Source organism: Lepidochelys kempii, chromosome 3 (genome assembly GCF_965140265.1).
Source record: "Lepidochelys kempii isolate rLepKem1 chromosome 3, rLepKem1.hap2, whole genome shotgun sequence".
Classification (NCBI taxonomy): Eukaryota; Metazoa; Chordata; order Testudines; family Cheloniidae; genus Lepidochelys; species Lepidochelys kempii.
In genome coordinates, this window is record NC_133258.1 from 204,219,509 (window position 1) to 204,243,121 (window position 23,613).

At 50.4% G+C, this 23,613-nt stretch overlaps 1 protein-coding gene across 1 annotated transcript; it reads right to left on the reverse strand.

Moving 5' to 3' along the window:
* Positions 1-1,862: 1,862 nt before the first annotated feature.
* Positions 1,863-18,383, reverse strand: OVOL2 (ovo like zinc finger 2). Its single transcript, XM_073335322.1, has 4 exons — positions 18,168-18,383; positions 13,191-13,390; positions 8,791-8,980; positions 1,863-4,511 (listed from the first exon to the last, which is right to left on the reverse strand). Exons 1-4 carry the CDS (start codon positions 18,265-18,267, stop codon positions 4,201-4,203), a joined length of 801 nt encoding a protein of 266 aa, XP_073191423.1. The 5' UTR covers positions 18,268-18,383; the 3' UTR covers positions 1,863-4,200.
* Positions 18,384-23,613: the final 5,230 nt, after the last annotated feature.

Here is a 23,613-nt window from a genome sequence, read left to right on the forward strand (position 1 = left end):
AGCTCACTGCCAGGCACATACAAACCTGTAAAAAAAACACCCCTAGAACAGGAGCAGCTGCAAAGGGGGGGGGGGCGCAATATATTGTAATTAATTTCCTAAGATGGGAGGAGACCGCACAAAGTAGCTCTGCTGCATGGTAAATAGATCCCCATTCTGCCAGTTGAATTGATTCTAGAGACTGTCTGCCTGGACCTTAAGCCTTTCAAGAGAAAAGGTGAGACTTGATGGCACCTTCTCAAAGGAAGCTTCACAGGGTTCTTGCTAAGAGATGAATACATCACATGGCATAGACAGTCCCCAAGCCTGGGTGGAGGGGGAATACAGCACTCCCTGCTGCAGACTGAGAGGGAAACACTCCCTGAATGGGGAGGATGAAGTCTGACACTCACAGCTACTGAAGGCTTCCTCCTCCCATTGTAAAGTGCGTTGAGGAGGGATCACTCCCAGGGGATGAGGGAAAAATCACCCCCCTGTTGCAAAAAGCAGGGAGAGACTAAAACAAGACAGCCAAGGGCTCCCAGGAATCCCTTCTCCACAGTGGCACGTACCTAGATTGTCAGCTCTTTGTGTTCAGCACAGTGGGGTTCTGGTCCATGACTAGGGCTCCTAGGTGATGCTGCAGTACACCTAAGTGTTCCTTTGCCCCTCCAAAGGACTCTGAACACAGCTAGGACATGGCAGCATTCTGATTTCAACCCACGTCATGGGGTCCTACTCACTGCTAGGGCACCTCCTCCTGGTTGCTCTGGGGATCAGCTTTTTGCAGGTTTGATTCCCCCTTCTACCACTTGTTGCGTGCCTCTCTCCCAGAGGCTCCAGGTGCTCTCCCTTCCTGGCTTGGCCCTCCTGCCATGTCACTATGGTTTCCCCCTTCTGGGGTATCAAAGTCTTTCCTCAGAAACTGTCTCCAGCCATCTTCTCATTCAATGCCCAGTTGGTAGCACTGCCTCAGTGGCTGGTTGGGGAACCTAGGCCCACCCTCTAGTCCTGGTTCCAGACCAGGGACCATCTAATCAGCAGCCAAGGCCTGCACTATCTTAACCCTTGCCGCTGTTTCCCTGGGCCTTTTCCTACATCCTTTCCCTAGGTTTCTCACCCTAACAGCCAGAGGGTGACTGCAGGTCCCCTCACTGCAGCCCCTTTCCAGGGCTAGCTTCCTGGCTTTATCCTAGCCCTGCCTGTTCCTTCGCAGCTGGGCTCGGTCATCTTTCAGGGGATTACTTGGGCCACCTAATTCCCCTCAGCTGTTGCCTAGGTGGTTGATCTGCCCCTTCTAAGCTAGTGTGGGATGAATACCCCATCACACCCTGCCAGTACCATTGCCTCCTCCTGAGCCTCAGGTAAAACAAGCTCAAACATTTCAAAACGTGTCTCAAAAACTACCCAGTCCTCTGGGTCCCCTGCAGTACAGCCGAAGCCTTAGCCCCAGTTCACACTTTCTGGGCTACCCCTGTTGCAAAGCTGCTGCACTCTGGCTCTGAACTGTAGCTGTTGGGGGGGATTGACTGCAGTATGGTGAGAGGAAACCATGCACTGGAAGGACTTTTACAGGTAACGCCACTTTAGCATTCCCTGGCTTTCTAAAGTTTGTCATTTCAAGCGACACGGTTCTCTTTGGGCCTTTTTTCTTTTACATTCCTGCTACTTAGGACAGAGTTAAGGTTGAAGAAGTAAGTTTGTCAGGAAATGTCCTTAGTTGTTTTGTTTTTTTGGTTTAATAAAGTTGTCAGGGAAGAATGGTGCTAGCCCTTGCCATAGAGAACTGTTTATTTGCCACCAAATAAATTACATTATTTCCTGGACTACAGGTATGTCAAGTATATTTTGACCTAAAATTTCTACAATTAAAAAAAAACAATTAAATACAATTATCCACCTTTATTTTGCTAACCCATCTGATCATACCTAAACTTTACAATCTTACGCTATCCGATCTCGCGAATCAGTGTGCTTGCAAAGAGGCAAATCTTATTCAAAAATAATTGTCTTTATTTTGGATGCTGTTTCGTGCAGGTCCTAGCCCTAGCTAAGAATTCAAGCCGGCTTTCATCTCTGAAGCATAAAACAGTCATGACCAGGGAACAACTAAGAGTCAAAATATAACCTGTAGCCAAAATGTCACTAAGTGAATATTCTGTCATTCATCTCGACACTTTATATATGGAATTCTGTTTATGAAAATATCCCTCGCAAGCTTTCCTGTTACATAGGACAGTAAGTTTCTTATTCTTTACATCAAAGCTTCACTTTATTAAAATGCTTTCCAGGCCCCAAGCATCCCCGGTCTTGTTGCATAAAATAGTTGCTTCATTAAGAAATGCTTAAGAACACCCAAAAGCTTTTTTTCCCCCCTCCAAAGCCCGTGCAGATGTCTGTACAAGGACTGAAGCAATCAAAGAAAATTTAATTTTTTACAGACACAACCAGAATCTGACATCATTGTCATATATTAACCATGGAGGTGCTGATGCGTTCAGTTCCGTAGTTCAGACGGAGTTCCATTTTGCATAACAGCAGGGATGCAACCTCTGTTCTGTATACAAAACAAGTGTGTCCTTTCCCCAAACATCCAGCACTCACTCTTTGAGTACAGAATGAGTTTTCGGCTAATTTACAAGTAAATTCATTCATTGGTTTATATACTCAAACTGGGTCCTTTAAGAAATTAGTGTTGGCATGAGTCTTTTCTCTGTCCTGAGTGATCTTAGCAGAGTACAGCACCAAGCGCCACCCTTCCTAGCCAGCTAATTTGCAAGCCGTGGTCCTATTGGCTGTAATGACCCAGTGATACCAAGGCAGACTGGACACGTGCCAGGAGTTCTCACTGATGGATAGCTTGGCCCAGCTGACACTGCTCTTCAAAGGTTCCATTGGGCGGCTGCACTCTCGTTTGGGCATCAGTGTTTGTAAAGCTCCCCGATGGCACCGCTGCTTGGCTTCGTTGAGCACTGAGCCAGCACCGCCAAAAGGAACCAGAGGGGGAGCAAAGGGGAAGCAGAGACATTGGGACTCCGGGCCTGCGGGTTTTTCTCTCTCTGCTCCCGCCACACAGCAAAGTGCTGGTCTCACTAACACAACTTTCTAAACCAATAAGTCAATGGCAAACCAAGGGCCAGATTCACCAGTAAGCTTTGGTTGATTTGTGCTACTCTGGTGAAATGGCTAATGTCTTCTGGCTGCTTTGCATTCCTTTGGTATCCCAGCGAATCCACCCTTGGAAGTTTAATTTTTTTAAAATAATTGAAGGTTGGTGCCGTGTATGTTCAAATCCTTAGAAATATCTGGTAGCATTCTCTTTGGGTTTCTTATTTAGTGTTTATCTATGAATATTGTTTAGAACTAGGGAAATTCCCAGACAAAAAATATATATTAAGATGGAGTTAAGGTTGAAAAGATGTCTCAGTAATTAAAGGATTAAACAACTGCTACAGGGATGTGATAGTGATCTCAAAACAAAGCATTACAAAATCAGGCAATTCAGAGTTAAGGTTACACTCAAAAGAAATCCAAACATGTTAGGGTAAGAAATGCACAGTCAAGGCACCCAAAAAGTTGGGGGGTGAGCGGGGGCGGGGGGGGGAAAGGAAGGGAATGATATGAAAGAAAATCTAATGTGTTTAAAATTCATTTTTTTCTAACCTGGGATTACAAATCCTACAGGGCAGAGTTAAGGTTGTTTGGGTGTATTGGCTGTGCATTTCTTACCTTATGATACATACTCTCATCCTTAACTTCATTTTACTGTAGATTCTCTGGGAATAATATTAATGATACCTAGCTCTTATCTAGCACTTTTTACTCACAGATCTCAAAGCACCTTACAAAGCTGATCAGGGTCATTATCCCCATTATACAGTTGGGAAAACTGAGTCACAGAAAGGTTAAGTGACTTGCCCAAGGTTACAAAGCAGGCCAGTGGCAGAGCTGGGAACTGATGTGGAGTCTCCCGAGTACCAGTGCAGGGCTCTATCCACAGGCAATGCTGGCTCCAAAATTTTCCCTTTTATTCTCATGTTTAAAAAGCCTTGTATTTGCATTAAGCTGAGAACATTTATTTCACGTCGAGGCTGTATCATCCACAGCCTGTCATCACCAAAAGGACAAGATGCCTGCTATTACACAGATCCCTTTCAAAGCGGTTTGAAAAAATATCCGACATGTAAACTTCATTGCATGTGACCACTGTAATCCACTGTGTTACTCATCTTCCTCATCATCTTCAGGGTTCCTCTGCAGGACAGAGGTCAGTTTATTCTGTAAGACTGCTGCCAGCTTTTTAGAAGTTTTCTTGAGGAAAGCACTCCCGGGGTGAGCGTTAGTGACATGCAGATACAAGTCCTCTTGCGTTGGGCCCGTGTAGCCGCAATCTTCGCAGACGTAAAGTTTATCGCGCCGCTGTTTGTACGCATATTGCTGATGCACCCCGTGGATCTTTTTAAGGTGGGATTCCAGAGAACATCGCTGGGTAAATGCCTTGTTGCAGATCTCACATTTGTAAGGACGAATTCCTACAAGGCCAGACGATGTTGTTTATTATTAATTATTATGAATCAGATTTATTGCAGTAACACTTTGGGACAAACCAAGAAAAAACACCCTATTGCGCTAGGCTGCAAACACTGATTAGTAGATAGTCCCTGCCCCAAACCATTTACATTCTAAATAAATATTTACACTTTCTTAGGCAAAGATTTTCTGAAGTGGGTGCCTCAGGCAAGGCGCCTTAAATTCATATTAGGCACCTAACACCCTGTTTCAGGAAAGCACAAAAGCGTTTCAGTGAGATTTAGGCACATATTTAAGCTGAACAGGGAGGCTTTCTTGAATCATTGTCTTAAATTAGACAGTGTTCCCAACTCTCATGATATTGACTTTGATGGGGCCAGGGTTTCACCCTATGTTTCCAGGTTTTGTGGATGCTGAGAAAAAGCTGTAAAAGGTTTCCCCTGAAGACTCAAAACCCAGAGGGCAACTAAAAAACACTAACTTAAAAAAAACAAAAAAAATCTTGATTTTTAAGACAATCTCATGTTTTTCGGGACCCTGGCTCACAAGTTTTGAGATATTTTGCTCAATTTCCAACCTTAGATAAACTGGTGCAATTTTGTGTTTAGACATTGCGATCCTTCTACTATTTATATTACGGCTGTCAATTAATCGCAGTTAACTCACGTGATTAACTCAAAAAAATTAATGGGAACTAAAAAAATTAACTGCAATGAATTACAGTTTTAATTGCACTGTTAAATAATAGAATACCAGTTGAAATTTATTAAATATTTTGGATGTTTTTCTGCATTTTCATATATATTGTATTCTATGTTGTAATCAAAGTGTATATTATTTTTGCTTACAAATATTTGCACTGTAAAAATGATAAACAAAAGAAATAGTATTTTTCAATTCACCTCATACAAGCACTGCAGTGCAATCTCTTTATCATGAAAGTGCAATTTGCAAATGTAGATTTTTTTTTTTTGCTACATGACTTCACTCAAAAACAGAACAATGTAAAACTTTAGAGCCAACAAGTCCACTCAGTCCTACTTCTTGGTCAGCCAATCGCTAAGACACACAAGTTTGTTTACATTTACAGGAGATAATGCTGCCCGCTTCTTATTTACAATGTCACCAGCAAGTGAGAACAGGTGTTTGCATGGCACTTTTGTAGTCAGCATTGCAAGGTATTTACGTGCCAGATATGCTAAACATTCATATGCCCCTTCATGCTTTGGCCACCATTCCAGAGGACATGCTTCCATGATGATGACACTCATTAAAAAAATAAGTGTTAATTAAATTTGTGACTGAACTCCTTGGGGGAGAATTGTATGTCCCCTGCTCTGTTTTACCCGCATTCTGCCATATATTTCATGTTATAGCAGTCTTGGATGATGACTGAGCATATGTTGTTCATTTTAAGAACACTTTCACTGCAGATTTGACAAAATGCAAAGAAGGTACCAATGTGAGATTTCTAAAAATAGTAACAGCACTGGACCCAAGATTTAAGAATCTGAAGTGCCTTCCAAAACCTGAGAGGGACGAGGCGTGGAGCTTGCTTTCAGAAGTCTTAGAAGAGCAACACTCAGAAGCAGAAACTACAGAACCTGAACCACCAAAAAGAAAATCAACCTTCTGCTGGTGGCATCTAACTCAGATAATGAAAATGAAGTCGGTCCGCACTGCTTTGGACTGTTATCGAGCAGAACCCGTCACCAGCATGGACACATATCCTCTGGAATGGTGGTTGAAGCATGAAGGGACATGTGAATCTTTAGCGCATCTGGCACGTAAATATCTTGCGATGCCAGCTACAACAATGCCATGAGAACGCCTGTTATCACTTTCAGGAGACATTGTAAACAAGAAGTGGGCAGCATTATCTCCTGCAAATGTAAACAAACTTGTTTGTCTGAGCAATTGGCTGAACAAGAAGTAGGACTGAGTGGACTTGCAGGCTCTAAAATTTTACCTTATTTTATTTTTGAATGCAAGTTTTTTTGTACATAATTCTACATTTGTAAGTTAAACTTTCATGATAAAGAAACTGCACTATAGTACTCGTATTAGGTGAATTGAAAAATACTATTTATTTTGTTTTTTTACAGTGCAGATACTTGTAATCAAAAATAAATATTAAGTGAGCACTGTACACTTTGTATTCTGTGTTGTAACTGAAATCAGTATATTTGAAAATGTAGAAAACATCCAACAATATTTAAATAAATGGTATTCTATTATTGTTTAACAGTGCAATTAATCGCAATTAATTTTTTTAATCACTTGACAACCCTAATTTATACACATGTGCAAAACAGTTTGTAAGCTCAGGGCGATACTGCTGCAGGCAGACAGAAATAAAAGAAAAAGAGGAGTAAAATTCCCCCATTCATATAAATGGATGGTAACTAATGGACACCCCCCTTGTTGACGACTCAACTACTGGATCATTTTAGCAGAAACATCCAGCTAATCTGAGGCTGGAGGAGGGAGATTCTCAATCACATATTTTCCTAATAGTGTTGAAATGTTTGCCCCAATCACACTAGTAGTCAGGTCACGTCTACACTACAGGTGCTCCACCAGTACAGCTATGGTGCCAAAGCTATGCCACTGTAGCGTCATAGTGTAGATTCTTCCTACAGTGACACAAGGGTTTTTTCCACTGCAGTAGATAATCCATCTCCCCAAGCGACGGTAGCTAGGTCAACAGATTCTTTTGTCAACCTAGCTGCCTTTACACTGGAGGTCAGACCAGCATAGCTACAGCGCTCCGGGGTGGGAATTCTTCACAATTCCCATCAAATCTAGTTGGAATTCAGGGAAAACAGTCAAGTTTCAAATCGTACCTAGAACAAACAAAATTTACCTCTGATTAAACTGAAAGAATTTATGTTGGTTACTTTTTACACTGAATTCATCTCAGGCAATGGAAAGTGATGTATCAGTTTCACTTTCATATTCTCATGCACTATCAGAGAGCTGCAAAGTTTTGGATGCAAACACTGCAGGGAATGGAAAAGTCACACTATACTACATATGGAAATGTGTCTGCTGGTCTTAGCTTTTTTTTTTGTCCTTAATAAAATCTTTACAAAATCTAAACTCTGGGCCAAATTGAACCCAACGGTGTGTCTCAAAATGTTGTTCCTTGCTGTTTGTCTCCGACAGGTTTCCATGCACAAACTGAAGATCCCACAATGCTTTTCAAATAGAAAGACACGTATCTTGGCCAACGTTTTCTCAGTAAATTAGATGTCAGTGGCTGTGTGGGAGCGACTGCTAAGCCATAAATGCCGTGTTTGCCTATACAGTTATTGCACCTGGATGTGCAGTGGGGTACCTGGCTAATGACTCTGTGCTTGGGGATACCATAAACAAAAAGGATAATCAAGGTTGCACCGTAGCATCCCTAAGGTCCTGGTTAGTATTGAAACTGAGAGAAATCAGAGAGCTTGCCCAGTAGTCACTGGATGTCCAAATCCTGCAGCACAAGCTAAACACCTGCTGGTTTAGAGACCCTTATTTTATAGGATAGCCAGCTTGCCCAAGAATGTCTGCAGTGGTGAGGTTGGAGTCTAGGAGTCCCTCAGAAATTGCACTGGTGTAACTAGATTGATATAGTTAAACCAGGGCAACCTTCTAGTGGACACTATTAAAAAATCAATCAATCCATACTTATTTGGCTTAATTCAGTTATCTGCCATTCTTACAAGAGTGTCCACATAAGGGATTATACCAATTTAGGCTCCCTCTGCGTACACACTTGCACAGGTTTACTTAAATTGGTGCAAACCCTTGTGTGAACACTCTTATTCCAGTTTGAAAGCGGCTTATTTTGGTTTAGATTAATCCGGCTCCTAACTGAGTGAAGCTAAACTGGAACAACAACATCCACACAGCCTTTTGTACTTTAAATGTCTCCACACAGAGCAGCACAAGCCCTTCCTTTAATGGGTGCAATTTCTGTGAAGCCCAAAGCAGCGTGATTCTGCCACAGCTGGCTCTGTGGGGCACCTGTGCTCAGGACTAGGAGAAGTCAGATTTGCTGTCTGGCTTCCCTCAAACCAGCCAGTCTGGAGGGGAGGCAGAGTAGGATGTAACCAAACCAAACCGTAGTTATCTGAGATTGTACTGAACATAAAATCCTATTCTATGGAATTGCACCCTTTGACTATTCACCAAACCACTGCTTTCTGTTGCCTGTAGGGGGCAGAGCACTTTAGTTTTAGAAAAAGAACACCGCGCAGACGGGCTGCAGAACCTTCTCCCAGCTGCTCTCACCTGTATGGGTCCTCACGTGTCTCTTCAGATCAAAGGTGTCATTGAACCCTTTGCCACAGAAGGTGCACAGATGTCTCTTTACTTGGCTGTGACACTTCACGTGCCGGTTGAGCATCCTCTGCAAGCGAAAGCCTTTGCCACACAGCTCACAATTGTGCAGCGCCGCATCGTCGCAGGTGCCCGTCGTGAACTAACGGATGGAAATAAAACATGGTTCGATCCGATTCTGGGTCAACAGGCAAGAGCAAAGAACAGGGGGATTCTCCCCCTGCACAGTGAAAAAAACCTAACAGTAACAACACAGGAGAAACTGAATAGTATCGCAAACAGGAAATCGGCTTTTATTGTCTGAGGCCTTAGCTTCCCGCTTGCAGTGAGCTGTGTGAGGCTGATCCCTTGCACCCTCATTCCTCACACTGACCTCCCTGCATTACCAGGGCTTTCGTCTCCAAAACCATTAGGGCCAGAGGTCCATCGCATCCGATAGAAACACAACGTAATGTCCCTGCGCTACATGTCCCCTCCCCATGCCCCCATAATCAGTGAAACAACCGGGGTCTGAAAACAGAGTGCCATTTCACAATACACTGAATTATCTGCCCAGCTGTATCCAGGGCCTGATTCTCAAAGGCACAAAGAACGGCCAGGTGTTTCCAGCTTCCATTGATGGGTGCACCTAATTCTGCCCTTTAGACCACACTTACTAACATATATTGTGCCCGAGGGTTTGTTTTGAAAGCATCATTTTTAAAAAGAACGCTAAAAACATTACAGTCCCACTAAAGGAGTTGTAGTGATTTGAGTCTGTGGATTATTACAGTTAGTGGAATTGCATTTTAATGACATAGATTTGGGTGTAGATTATTCCATTTGGACTTGGGCAAGATCTTCAGCTAGTGTCAATTGGCTTCTCTCCATTTAAATCAGTGGAGCGACATCAATTTACACCAGCTCAGGATTTGACATATATAAGGATTTAACTGCTCGGAGTGGAGAGTTCTGCAGAAAAGGCCTCAAACATTTGGCGAGCCTCTGGATATATTTAATAAAAGGAGCTGAAAAGGTAAGCTCATGTGTGTGGGGGTCAGAGTTAAGGGTGCTACGTGAATTTCAAACTCTTGTTCAAACTTATACGAGAGAGGACTGACTGAATGATAGTGTACGGAAGAGAACGGGATTTCTACAACATGTGAAACATCCTTATTTGGGATTTCTTGAATTCGTAGTATGTCAGTTAATGAGGCATGGATACCAGGTTCCTTATTGCCATGTTACTGTGGGTTTTTTGTGTTGGAAGAGATACAGCTAGCACGATATTGGGTTGGACATTGAGAAATGAGGAAGACTCCCTCCACCGTCACAAGGAATTGTCCAGGCGTTATACAACCGGAGGCACAGACCACAGACTTCAGCGGTTCTCCCGAGGTCCACACAGATCTCAGGAGTTCCGCAGCTTACGGGGCAAAGTCCGTAGCCCAATTCAACAGACAAGGAGCAATCTCAGAGTCCCTGCAGGTTTTTCCATGGGACAAAAGGGAACCTGTTCCATGAGTCATAAACCGGGACAATAGAAACATGCAGTGATGAGAAAAAATGAAAACATTCCAAAGATTTATGCCCTAATCCAGCCAAGCACTTCAGCACATGCTTTACTGTAAGCCTATGAGTAACCCACTGGCTTCAAGAGGACTCCTCATACTTAGGTATTTTGCTGGATCAGGACCTTGGTCCTTGTCTCCAGGATAGAATTATGCCATTTAACTAAGGCCTCGTCATCACAGGAAAGTGTTAACAGTTAGAGAGGTAGAACCCCCTCGATCAGTGGTTCTCAACCAGGAGTACACGTACCCTGGGGGTACACAGAGGCCTTCCAGGGGGTACACCAACTCATCGAGATATTTGCCTAGTTTTACAACAGGCTGCGTAAAAAGCACTAGCAAAGTCAGTACAAACTAAACTTTCACACAATGACTTGTTTATACTGCTCTATATACTATACACTGAAATGTAAGTACAATATTTGTATTCCAATTGATTTATTTTACAGTTATATGGTAAAAATGAGAAAGGAAGCCATTTTGCAGTAATAGTGTGCTGGGACACTTTTGAATTTTTATGTCTGATTTTGTAAGCAAGTGAAGTGAAACCTGGAAGTACACAAGACAAATCAGATTGCTGAAAGGGGTACAGCAGTCTGGAAAGGTTGAGAGCCACTGCCCTAGATAGACACACGTAGCCACTCTGCTATGGGTTATTTTCAGTTTAGCTTAAATCCCTTCCAAGCAACATACTAAAACAAACAAACAAAAAAGCCACCCATATACCGGAATAAGAGCATCTACACAGAGGATTATGAGGGTATAATAAAATCTATTTGAATTAACACCTTAATTTACACCGAAAAAACTTCCCCATATAGACAAGGCTTAAATCGGTTTAGAATCACACCTTTAGTGAAATCAATGCAGCTTTCTCGTGTAAACAAGATTTCAGTGTATCTCTAAGGACTTCCTTTTGCAGTGTTTGATGGAACAGAAGATTTGTTTACCAAAAAAGTTTCTAGAGGTTTTGCTTGTGAAGATAATCCTTACAAAGTAAACCAGCATGCCATTGTGTTGACTCTACAGAGACTGAAACAATAGTCTTCCCCAGTTTATCTCACTGACCTGTTAATTAACTTGAAAGTGTTATTATGAGTTAATTTTTTCATTCTTGATTCCAACACAAGAAAGGTCGAGCTAATGTGATTATCTGAAGTGGCTGGACCCGATGCTGGTGATTCAGCTATTTGGAAGAACATCCTTTATGGGGGAGGCTCAATGTTTTGATTATGTTAATAGTTGAACATTAATTTGATAGCCACAGTGCTTGCTTCTGGCCATTAAGGATATATCTACATTGCAATAAAAGATCAGTAGCTGGCCTGGGTCAGCTGACTCAGGCTCATGGGTCTTGGGAGGCAGGGTTATAAAATTGCAGTGGAGACATTCAGGATGGGGCTGGAACCTAAGACCCCATGTGGGAGGAGTATCCCAGAGCCCAGGCTCCAGCCCAAGCTGGAATGTCTATACTGGAATTGTCAAGCCCCATAAGCCCAAGTCAGCTGATCCATACCAGCCACTCTGTGCCCTGGGTCTCTTATCCTAAACATACCCTAAAACACAGGGTGAAAGATGAGTTTAGCAGTCAGAGCAGAAAGGGAGTTTAGCAGACTCCTGAGAATCTGCAGTGCATTTAGTGGTGTTTCTAGAAAGCTTGGGAGTGTTCTGCAGAAAGGTTAATAAGAGGATACATATTTCTCTGTGATGTTCTCTGTGGCTTTAACAATATTGGGAATTAAAACATACGGGTCATCAGTAAACTAGTGAGCAAAATAAATCCTCGTAGAAATTCTAGTTTGAGCAAAAAATAACCCCAAATTCCCTGCGGATTCTATTCTTCCTGGTCATATGTGGCCTAGATCCTGCAATCAGCTCTGTACAAACACAAGGCTTTACCTACACAGAGATCATGGCACAATCAGGGCCTAAGGCAACGCAAAGCTATTTTGTATTTAACCATAATACAAATAATATATAATAATGAAGAGGCAGAGAATTAGGTTTTCCTGAAGCCCTGGCTATTTTGCCCGATCCTTATCATCATCAATAGCAACGCAATGCTAGCAGAAACTGGCTCATGGAAAAGATAATACACCAGTTGCAAAATTTTGAAGGAAGGCTCCATAGTGAGGCTGAACTCATTCGCTCTGATCGGGCGACTTTTTCTTTTACACCGGAGAAGAACACTCGGTCAACTGCCCTTTTTCTGTCTTCCCATTTCTGCTGAAATCTCCATTACAATCAGCCTCAGTCAGGCTCCAGATATGTCCGTGTGTTACACGCAAGAAACACACACGGAGAGTGAATTTTTCCAAGTAGTTAGTTAATAGACAATTCATGAATTTCAACACACAATGAGTGTCTAAATCCCTTAGTCTGCCTTGCGAATCTCATCCACGGTTTTTGAGGGTGGGTATTTCCATAGCTTTGTATTTATTTAACTGAAAGGACATTTTTACAGTAGGCCCTTGGGCATAGTTTTGGGAGGGGGCAGAGGGGCTTTGTCCCCCTCCAAACTGCATTGCTCCCCCACACGCAGCCCCATTGGCCTGACTGGAGTTACCCCCCCACAAATACAGAAGTCAAACTATGCCGACGAGTAGGCCCCAGTGTGGCAGCTGATCACTGTGGCGGGTGGTGTGGCCCAGATCCTCCAAGGTATTTAGGTGCCTAACTCCAGTGGGAGTCAGGTGCCTAAATACCTTGGGGGATCTGGGCCTCTGTTCCCCAGTTGAGAGGGGTCTTTCACCAGGCTGGTTGTGCCCCCGAGGGGCATATTATGGGAGGCTAGGGCTGTACCTTGATTTTCGATCTGACCACTGGGCGCTTCATGGCCAAGTCCAGCAGGGTCCCCCCCGCGTTCCCGGTCTCGGCTGCCGGCTGAGGAGTCGGGGGATCACTCCGCTCAGCCTCCCTCGTGCTGGCGGCACTGCTGCCATTGCTCTCCAGGCTGCAGCTGTCTCCGAGGCGGTAGTTCAGCAGCACGCAGCTTATCCCCCCTGGGCGAGGCAGAGAGGGGGGTTACTGGGACAGGGAGGGACGCTGGCAGCAGGGAAAAGGGGGGCCCAGGTTCAGAGCTCCTGCAAGAGGAGTAGCAGCAGCCAGGGGAGGGGCAGCAGCAGCAGATGGCAGGCTGGGCTCTGGCCCATCCCAGAAGAGGGTCGGGGGAGCAGAGTGGGAGGGCGCCACCCAGGGACAGACTGGACGGGAGCAGGCAGGCAGGGCGGTGCCAGAGGGCGCAGGCTGGCAGGGAGCAGGCAGGCAGGAGAAGATGGGCAGGGCGCTGTTGGAGGGCGCAGGTGGTGGTGGGGTGCCAGGCTGGCAAGGGGCAGGAAGGCACTGTGCTGTCCAGGGGCAGGCAGGGGGAAGATGGGCAGGGCGCTGCCAGAAGGCGCAGGTGCTGGTGGGGTGCCAGGCTGGAAAGGGGCAGGAAGGCACTGTGCTGTCCAGGCGCAGGCAGGGGAAGATGGGCAGGGCGCTGTTGGAGGGCGCAGGTGCTGGTGGGGTGCCAGGCTGGAAAGGGGCAGGAAGGCACTGTGCTGTCCAGGGGCAGGCAGGGGGAAGATGGGCAGGGCGCTGTTGGAGGGCGCAGGTGCTGGTGGGGTGCCAGGCTGGAAAGGGGCAGGAAGGCACTGTGCTGTCCAGGCGCAGGCAGGGGAAGATGGGCAGGGCGCTGTTGGAGGGTGCAGGTGCTGGTGGGGTGCCAGGCTGGAAAGGGGCAGGAAGGCACTGTGCTGTCCAGGCGCAGGCAGGGGAAGATGGGCAGGGCGCTGCCAGAAGGCGCAGGTGCTGGTGGGGTGCCAGGCTGGAAAGGGGCAGGAAGGCACTGTGCTGTCCAGGGGCAGGCGGGGGCAGGCAGGGGGCAGGGCGCTGCCAGAGGGCGCAGGTGGTGGTGGGGTGCCAGGCTGGCAAGGGGCAGGAAGGCACTGTGCTGTCCAGGGGCAGGCGGGGGCAGGCAGGGGGCAGGGTGCTGGTGGGGTGCCAGGCTGGCAAGGGGCAGGAAGGCACTGTGCTGTCCAAGGCAGGCAGGGGGCAGACGGGCAGGGTGCTGCCGGAGGGCGCAGGTGCTGGTGCAGTGCCAGGCTGGCAAGGGGCAGGAAGGCACTGTGCTGTCCAGGCGCAGGCAGGGGGCAGGTGGGCAGAGCGCTGCCAGAGGGCGCAGGTGGTGGTGGGGTGCCAGGCTGGCAAGGGGCAGGAAGGCACTGTGCTGTCCAGGGGCAGGCGGGGGCAGGCAGGGGGCAGGGCGCTGCCAGAGGGCGCAGGTGCTGGTGGGGTGCCAGGCTGGCAAGGGGCAGGAAGGCACTGTGCTGTCCAAGGCAGGCAGGGGGCAGACGGGCAGGGTGCTGCCGGAGGGCGCAGGTGCTGGTGCAGTGCCAGGCTGGCAAGGGGCAGGAAGGCACTGTGCTGTCCAGGCGCAGGCAGGGGGCAGGTGGGCAGAGCGCTGCCAGAGGGCGCAGGTGGTGGTGGGGTGCCAGGCTGGCAAGGGGCAGGAAGATAGGGCACTATCCAGAGGCAGGTGGACAGGTTGGCAAGGGGCAGGAAGGCAGTGTGCTGTCCAGGGGCAGGCAGAGTGCAGGTGGCAGGGGGTGCCAGGCTGGCAGGCAGGATGCTGCCCAGGGGCGAACAGGCAGGCAGAGGGAGGCATGCCAGGCTGGCAGGCAGGGCGCAGGTGGAGGGAGAGGTGCCAGGCTGCTGGGCAGGCAGGGTACCATCCAGGGACAAGCTGGCAGGGCACAGGTGGTGGGGGAAGAGGTGCCAGGCTGGCAGGCAGAGCACTGTCCAGGGGCAGGCGGGCAGGCAGGGTGCATATGGCGGGGGATGGTGGTGCCAGGCTGGCAAGCAGGGCTCGGTCCAGGAGGAGGCAGGTAGGGTACAGGTGGTGTGTGCCATGCCAGTGGGCAGGCAGGGCAGAGGTGGTGGTGGGGTGCCAGGCAGGCAGGGGGCAGAGAGGGCACAAGTGGAGGGGGGATGCCGGGCTGACGAGCAAGCAGGGTGCTGTCCAGGGGTGGGCAGGCAGGGCACAGATGGCAAGGGGTGCCAGGCTAGCAGGGCACAGGTGGTGGGGGTGATGCCAGGTAGGCAGGTGCTATGCAGGGGAAGGCAGGCAGGGAAAGGATGGTGGGGTGCCAGGTAGGCAGGGGGCAGGTGATGGGGGCTGGTGATGGGCGGTGCCAGGTGATGGGGGCGCCAGGCAGGCAGGGGGCAGGCGGGGGCAGGTGATGGGGGGTGCCAGGCAGGCGGGGGGCAGGCGGGGGCAGGTGATGGGGGGCGCCAGGCAGGCAGGGGGCAGGTGATGGGGGCGCCAGGCAGGCAGGGGGCAGGTGATGGGGGGCGCCAGGCAGGCAGGGGGCAGGCAGGGGGCAGATGATGGGCGGTGCCAGGCAGGCAGGGGGCAGGCAGGGGGCAGGTGATGGGGGGCGCCAGGCAGGCAGGGGGCAGGCAGGGGGCAGGTGATGGGCGGTGCCAGGCAGGGGGCAGGTGATGGGGGGCGCCAGGCAGGGGGCAGGTGATGGGGGGCGCCAGGCAGGCAGGGGGCAGGCAGGGGGCAGGTGATGGGGGGCGCCAGGCAGGCAGGGGGCAGGTGATGGGGGCGCCAGGCAGGCAGGGGGCAGGTGATGGGCGGTGCCAGGCAGGCAGGGGGCAGGTGATGGGCGGTGCCAGGCAGGCAGGGGACAGGTGATGGGCGGTGCCAGGCAGGCAGGGGGCAGGTGATGGGGGCGCCAGGCAGGCAGGGGGCAGGTGATGGGCGGTGCCAGGCAGGCAGGGGGCAGGTGATGGGCGGTGCCAGGCAGGCAGGGGGCAGGTTATGGGCGGTGCCAGGCAGGCAGGGGGCAGGTGATGGGGGCGCCAGGCAGGCAGGGGGCAGGTGATGGGCGGTGCCAGGCAGGCAGGGGGCAGGTGATGGGCGGTGCCAGGCAGGCAGGGGGCAGGTGATGGGGGCGCCAGGCAGGCAGGGGGCAGGTGATGGGGGCGCCAGGCAGGCAGGGGGCAGGTGATGGGGGCGCCAGGCAGGCAGGGGGCAGGTGATGGGCGGCGCCAGGCAGGCAGGGGGCAGGTGATGGGGGCGCCAGGCAGGCAGGGGGCAGGTGATGGGGGCGCCAGGCAGGCAGGGGGCAGGTGATGGGGGCGCCAGGCAGGCAGGGGGCAGGTGATGGGGGCGCCAGGCAGGCGGGGGGCAGGTGATGGGGGCGCCAGGCAGGCGGGGGGGCAGGTGATGGGCGGTGCCAGGCAGGCGGGGGGCAGGTGATGGGCGGTGCCAGGCAGGCAGGGGGCAGGTGATGGGCGGTGCCAGGCAGGCAGGGGGCAGGTGATGGGCGGTGCCAGGCAGGCAGGGGGCAGGCAGGGGGCAGGTGATGGGCGGTGCCAGGCAGGCAGGGGGCAGGTGATGGGCGGTGCCAGGCAGGCAGGGGGCAGGTGATGGGCGGTGCCAGGCAGGCAGGGGGCAGGCAGGGGGCAGGTGATGGGCGGTGCCAGGCAGGCAGGGGGCAGGTGATGGGGGCGCCAGGCAGGCAGGGGGCAGGTGATGGGGGCGCCAGGCAGGCAGGGGGCAGGTGATGGGGGCGCCAGGCAGGCGGGGGGCAGGTGATGGGGGCGCCAGGCAGGCAGGGGGCAGGTGATGGGCGGTGCCAGGCAGGCAGGGGCAGGTGGCGGGAGGCCGGCGGGCCGAGCTGTTTGAGCAGCGGGCGGGCGGGGCGGCGAACAGGGCAATCGGAAACTCAAACACTTAATGGTCCCAAAGTTCAAACAGCGCAGCCGAGACCGGCCGGGGCTTCCTCCTTCCCGTTATACCCGCGCAGGGCGAGGCGGCAGGAGCCCGGCCCCCCCGTGCGCTCAGCAGCCGGCTCCGCGGGGCGCTGCCCCGGGCACTAGGGCCCGATCCCAGGGAGGTCAATGGAAAGCCCCCCCCCGGCTTCGCGGGGCTTTTGGATCGGGCCCAGAGGCCAGCGGGACTGGGAGTCACTCCGGGGGAGCTCTGGACCAAGCACGGTTGGGGGAATGTCCCCGGGGCATCATATAGGATCAAGGGGGTACACACCCCCACAGCCCCCCCAATACACCCAGCCCCCTTACCCCCACCCCATCCTCCCCCCCACACCCAGCCCCACAGCCCCCCCACACTCCCATACACCCAGCTTCACATCCCCCCACTCCCACAGCCCCCCCACACCCCACATACGCCTAGCCTTACAGCCCCCTTACCCCCCCACACACCCAGCCCCACAGCCCCCCCACACTCCCATATACCCAGCTTCACAGCCCCCCCCACCCCACATACACCCAGCCTCACAACCCCCTTACCCCCACCCCATCCTCCCCCACACGGCCAGCCCCACAGCCCCCCCACACTCCCAGCTTCACATACACCCCCCCAACCCCCCACACACACCCAGCCCCCCACCCCCAGCTGTTCTTTTCTGGGTCCCAGCTGCGACGACGACCCACCCCCACCCCCACCGACCCTCTTCACCCGTCCTTCTCAAACTCTCGCAAAAACTTCGGGGTCCCCCACCCCGTCCCCGGGGAGCTCCGCCTCGAGCTACTTCGGGGACGGGGGGGCGTCAGTCTGTCTCCCCTCCCCCTGCTGGGCAGCGAGCGGGTCCGTAGCAGGCAGGTAACCTCCCTCCCTAGCCCGCTGGCGCCGCTGCCCCATATCCCTCCCCCCCCGGGGGCCAGCCGCCCCCCAACGCGCCCCGCCCGGTGAGCCGCGCTTGGCTGGCCCCAGGGGAGCGCAGGGCCAGGCTGGCGGGGGGCCCCCGCGGCTCAGCTGCCCCGTACCTGGGATGTAGGTGTCGGCTCGCTCCTCGTCCGGCAGCTCATCCCAGCTGCGGCTGGCCGGCTGCGGGCTTCGCCTCTTCACCAGGAAGGCTCTGGGCATGGTGCGGGCGGGCGCCGGGCTCCCCGATGGCGGGTCCTCCTGCTGCCCCGCGCCCCTGGGAGCGCCGAGCCGGGGCGCCGCAGCTCCAGGGTGGGGGCCCCCCCGGCGCCGGCAGGGGGTCCCGGAGCGGGGAGCGGGGCCCGCACGCGCCCACAAGAAGGGGGGGGGAAAGTTTCCTAAGGTGGAATAGAAAATGCACCAGGAAACTCGGCGGGGAGCATGCGTGCTGCAAACATAACGGTGTCAACAAGCCTCCTTACCTGTCCGACCGGTTGGAGCGGCTCCGCTTTGTTCCAGCCCTTCCTCCTTAGGCATGAATGTTTGCAAAAGAATTTAACGTCTGGGGAGGGGGGGAATCCACCATGTTCTCCTTGCCCCCCCCCCAACTCTCTCCATCCCCCACAGCCAGGTAGAAGCCCCCCCCCCCCAGCAGGCCACCCTGGCTTTCCCGGGGGCTTTGCTTGTTTGCTCAGTTTATCAATCCCCAGCACAATGGGCTTTGCTTTATTGGGCGCTGCGCTCGTGGGCTCCCGCCCAGCCGCTGCCTTTGCAGCAGCAACCCCCATGGCGAGCGTGCGGGGCGCGCGGCTGAGTCCCGGGAGCCTGGTGCGCAGGCCCTCGTCTCCTCACACGCACGCACGTGTCTCTCTTTGCACACACACGCGCTCGTGCGGGAACCACGCACCGGCCCTTCCCGACATGTGCGCGCAGCCGAGCCGCTCGGGGCATGTTTCGGGGGGGGGGGTGTCTGTCTGTCTGTCTGCGTGTCTGTCTGCTTTGCAGGCGTGCACCGATCTTCAGCCGCCTGGCTCCCCGAGCGCGCTGAGGGAGCTGCCCTCCAGCAAGGGAGAGGGGTGGGCCCGGGCTCGCAGAGCCCGCACCGCCTCCTTTCACCTGGTGGAAACCTGAGCGCCTGGCAGCGCCCCGGCCGCCTGAAGAGGCGGGGGAAATGCAACGGTTCTCCAAACCGGTGGGGGAAGCCTCTTAACGGACTTAGGGGAAAGTTCTCCCAACTTTGCTTCCCTGGCCAGGGCTTTGGGGGCGGTGCCGTGGCTGGGGCTGAAACCAAAGGCGGGGTACGGTCTTGTGGGTAGGAGGCAGCGAAGACTCAAACCACTCCCTGGCGAGTTAAAACAGCAGCGAGCTTGGGGGGGGGGGGGCAAGCGTTCCCCGGGAGCATGAGCGCAGCCCCCCCCCCCCCCAGCAGTGGTTTCCCCGCTGTAGGGCGGGGTGAGTCTTCCACGTCGCGGGGCTCCCTTAAAGCAAAGCAATTCCCTGAAGGCCTGCTCCAAAATGGGGGCCTTCCTCTTGACTTCGGGGGGGACCAAGAATACAAACAGGGAAGCCCTGGGGACTCCCAGGCACCCGCTCCGCGGGCCTGCTTCTCCGCAGTGCACGGGCTTGCCTGGAGCTCCCGCTGATGAGCCCTGGAGGAAGGGAGGTTGCAGGCGATAATCAAGCCCAGGGAATGATTAACAATTCTGCCTCCGTTCGGGTTTCCCATCAGCCGGGTGCACAGCCCTAGGCCACGTGCGCGGCAGCCACGCTGGGCTGGTCCCGTTCACACGGAGCCGGGGGGGACCTCAGCCCAAAGCGGCTCATCTCCAGGCTCAGGGGAGACCGTTTTCTTTTTTGTTACACGCTGGAAACCGCAGTCCTCTTAGGGTCTAATCCTGCCCCGTTGAGGTGCGCGGGAGCTGTTCCATTGAGATCCGTGGGTCCAGGTTCAAACCTCCAGCCGAGCAACGCAAAACAAGGCAAGCGGCGCCCCCCCTTTGCCCTCCCGAGCAGGGGAAGAACCGAGCTATTCGCACCACGGCTCAACTGTGAAGTGATCTTATTGTTAAAGGCTTTTAAACCCCCACTTGGCAGCTCCCCGTGTCCCGCTGTGCTGCGGGAGAGTCACCAGCGTGAGGCCTGCCTGGAAGCCTGGCCCCCAAGGGGAGTTTTGTAATGGACTCAAATGGGGCCAGAGTCTCACCTTGTAGTGTCTAACCTGGTGTGTCAACAGGCTTTTCTTTGACACCTTCAGCCTTTGTTTGATGATTGGGAGTCGTTAATCGCTGACAGTCTGCTGGGGACAGGACACAAGTAATGCCCCCAAGAGCTTTCCTGCGAAAACCTAGAGTCCTCAGAACTTTTTTCAAGGAACAATAAAAAAAGGAATCAAAACTGGCCTTTTTACCCAAATCGGAAATGTTCAGGATTTTCTTCAAACTCCCGTTTTATTTACACCATTGGAAAACGAAAAATGCAGTTGTTTTGGGAGTTATTTGGTTTTAGTTTGCTGTTGTTTTTTTTTTCATTTTTTCACCTCTTTTCTCCTCTTTTTTTCCCCTTCTTCCATCCTCCCTTTTTCAGTGGCAAAATGGAAAGAGAAATGAGAGGGGAGGGAGAAATTAAAACAAGAATTAAACGTCAAGATTTCAATACAAATGTTCACAAAACCAAAATAAATAAAAACAATTCCTTTTCAAAACCCACAAAAGGAATTGACTTTGATTCTTTTTTAATTTGCAATTCTCCCCTCCTTTTGCATTTTTCAACCAACTTGACTAAAAACTATTTTGTTAAACCCTTATTAAACAACACACACTGGAAATCTATCCCCATCCTTCCTCACTAAACTCCTACAAATAGTATTACAAATTATACCTTCTTTGCTCAGGGTGAAATGCTGGCCTTACTGAAGCAAATGGGATTTTTGTCATTAATTTCATTGGGGTCAGAATTTCACCGCAAGGGCCAGATCAAAGCCCAGAGGTAACTAGACAACTTGCACCAATGTAACTAAATAGATTTATTTCGTTTATTGCAAATCCCTGCTATGGTTTGTAAACTTTTTGAGGCAGGGGTTGTCATTGACCTGTTAGCACAGTGCCTAACACAGTGGGTCTGGAGCCTCTAGATGCTACTACCATCAAAATGATAAATAATACAGACATGCACCAGTGTAACTAGATTGATTTTAAATTGATTTGTTACACTGGGGCAAGTTTTCTAATATAGACCAAGCCAAAGTCAATGGAAAGACTGCTACCAACGCCCGTGGGCTACGAATCAAGTTCTAAGATCTGGTCCATGCACAGTGTTTAACTATTTCAGTTAGAAGTGTGATTTCTTGCCAAAATCTTTATATCAGTACACCCACAAGTGTGGACAACGTTACACTGGTATATAAAGGAACATTATACTTTCCTCTTCCATTACAGGAATATTTATACAAGTAAAAATCACCTTATACTGGTATAAAGTATAATGGTGCTTTATACTGACATAACTGTGTCCACACCAGGGATGTTGTATTGCATTAATTAAACAGGGATAGTTAAAATAGTACAACTTCTGTCTGTGGACAAGTCCTTAGAAAGGCTAATTGTAATTAAAAGCTTAAAAACTCCATTTCACCTTTTATCAGCAGTGATTAATACGTGTTACTCTGTTTATAATTCTGGGTAGAATATGAGTGCTGTATTTCTTTGACTATTTAAAAAAAGAAAAGCCCAACACATTTCCACAACGATGATTTAGCTCAGTGGCTCTGAACCTTTCCAGGCTACTGTACCCTTTTCAAGAGTCTGATTTGTCTTGCGTACCCGCAAGTTTAACCTCACTTAAAAGCTACTTGCTTACAAAATCAGACATAAAAATACAAAAGTGACACTATTACTGAAAAATGGCTTCCTTTCTCATTTTTATAATATAATTATAAAATAAATCAATTGGAATATAAAATATTGTACTTAATTTCAGTGTATCGTATATAGAGCAGTATAAACAAATCATGGTCTGTATGAAATTTTAATTTGTACTGACTTCACTACAGCTACTGTAAAACTAGGCAAATATCTAGATGAGTTGACGTACTCCCTTGGAAGACCTCTGCGTACCCCCCAGAGATGCGCATACCCCTGGTTGAGAAACACCGCATGACTGATACCAAGCTAGTTGCTGAATGAAATCCCACATGACATGAGGTCAGTAGCGTACTCATTTATAGTGTAATCATGCCTGGGATGAATCTGGCCCCATTGTGTCCATTTATGGAAGACTGACATATATTTATTTATTAAATCATTTAGCTTTAGTTTAAAATAAACCCCACGCCCAAAGGACACTTCTACCCAATCTCTGGGGCCCCTTGCCATTACATTCAAAAAAATCTCAGCTAGAACTGTTTGGACATTTTTAGCAAAAAGGCTGGTTTTTACAAAATTGAGATGTTTAGGAAAAACTGTATTGGGGGGGAAAAGTCCTGTTTTGACATTTTCAGAGCAGAACAGCTCAATTTTTCATTTTGAAACAACTTTTTGAAAGGGAATTCATATTTTTAATCTACTTTTTGAACAGTTTTTAAAAGTCCAAAATCAGAATAAAATGATCAAAATTAAAAATAAATGTGATCAACAAAATAAATGTGATCAATGCAAAACAATTCTTTTTTGAAATTTCAGCATTTTTTGTTCAGTTTCAGAATGCAGAATATTTTGAAATCACAGACTGTCCCATGAAACAGACAACCCAGTTCCCACTCAGCTCTAATCCCAAAAACCTAGGCGATGCAGAGTGAAAACCAAGCAAAGCACTTCTTCTTCTTCCCACCCTACCATTCAAAGTATCTACGCTGTAACGCTACAGTGTAGACGCTAAAGGGCATGTCTACGCTTAAAATGCTCCAGCAGCATCAGCGTCGGTAATCCACCCCCGAGAAGCAGTAGAATTCTTCAGTTAACCTAGCTCTGTCTACACCAGAGGTTAGGTCAATATAGCTATATCTCTCAGGGATGTGGATTTTTCACACACCCTCCCACCTCCACCTTCGAGAGACGTAGCTATACCAATGTAAGTTTCTAATGTAGACCAGGCCTTACTACACCAACGGGAAGGCTTCTCCCATTGTTGAAGTTAATCCATCTCCCCAAAAGGCGGTAGCTGGCTCGACTGAAGAATTCCTCTGTTGACCTAGCGCTGTCTATGCCGGGGTTAGGTCGGCATAGCTACATCTCTAAGGGGTGTGGATTTTTCACCCCCCCGCCCAAGAGACCGATGTGCTGATGTAAATTTTCAGTATGGACCAACCCTCAGTCACCAGCCATGCAACCAATCCACTTTAAACCCCGCCATCTTTTCCCACCAAATAGAAATCCCACCCTCAGCCCATCCCCTTTGCCAATGCCCTCTCAGACAGATGGGCCTGGAACAAAATCTGGCTATTTGGGTATTTGTTTCGGGGTAGGGTGAGACTCTCTCCTCTAGCATCCCTTCTCCCTTTTACACCAAGGAGGAATCAAACAGAGGGGCCTCTGTTGATTGCAGCAGCAGGGATGTGAGAATTCAGATACAGGT

Excerpts from the sequence above, each read along its gene's own strand:
- OVOL2 (XM_073335322.1), bottom strand. The coding sequence starts at position 18,267 with ATGCCCAGAGCCTTCCTGGTGAAGAGGCGAAGCCCGCAGCCGGCCAGC. Across the intron at positions 13,391-18,167 it reads AGCCGACACCTACATCCCAG|GGGGGATAAGCTGCGTGCTG; the intron begins GTACGGGGCAGC and ends TGCCTCGCCCAG. Across the intron at positions 4,512-8,790 it reads ACACGTGAGGACCCATACAG|GAATTCGTCCTTACAAATGT; the intron begins GTGAGAGCAGCT and ends CTGGCCTTGTAG.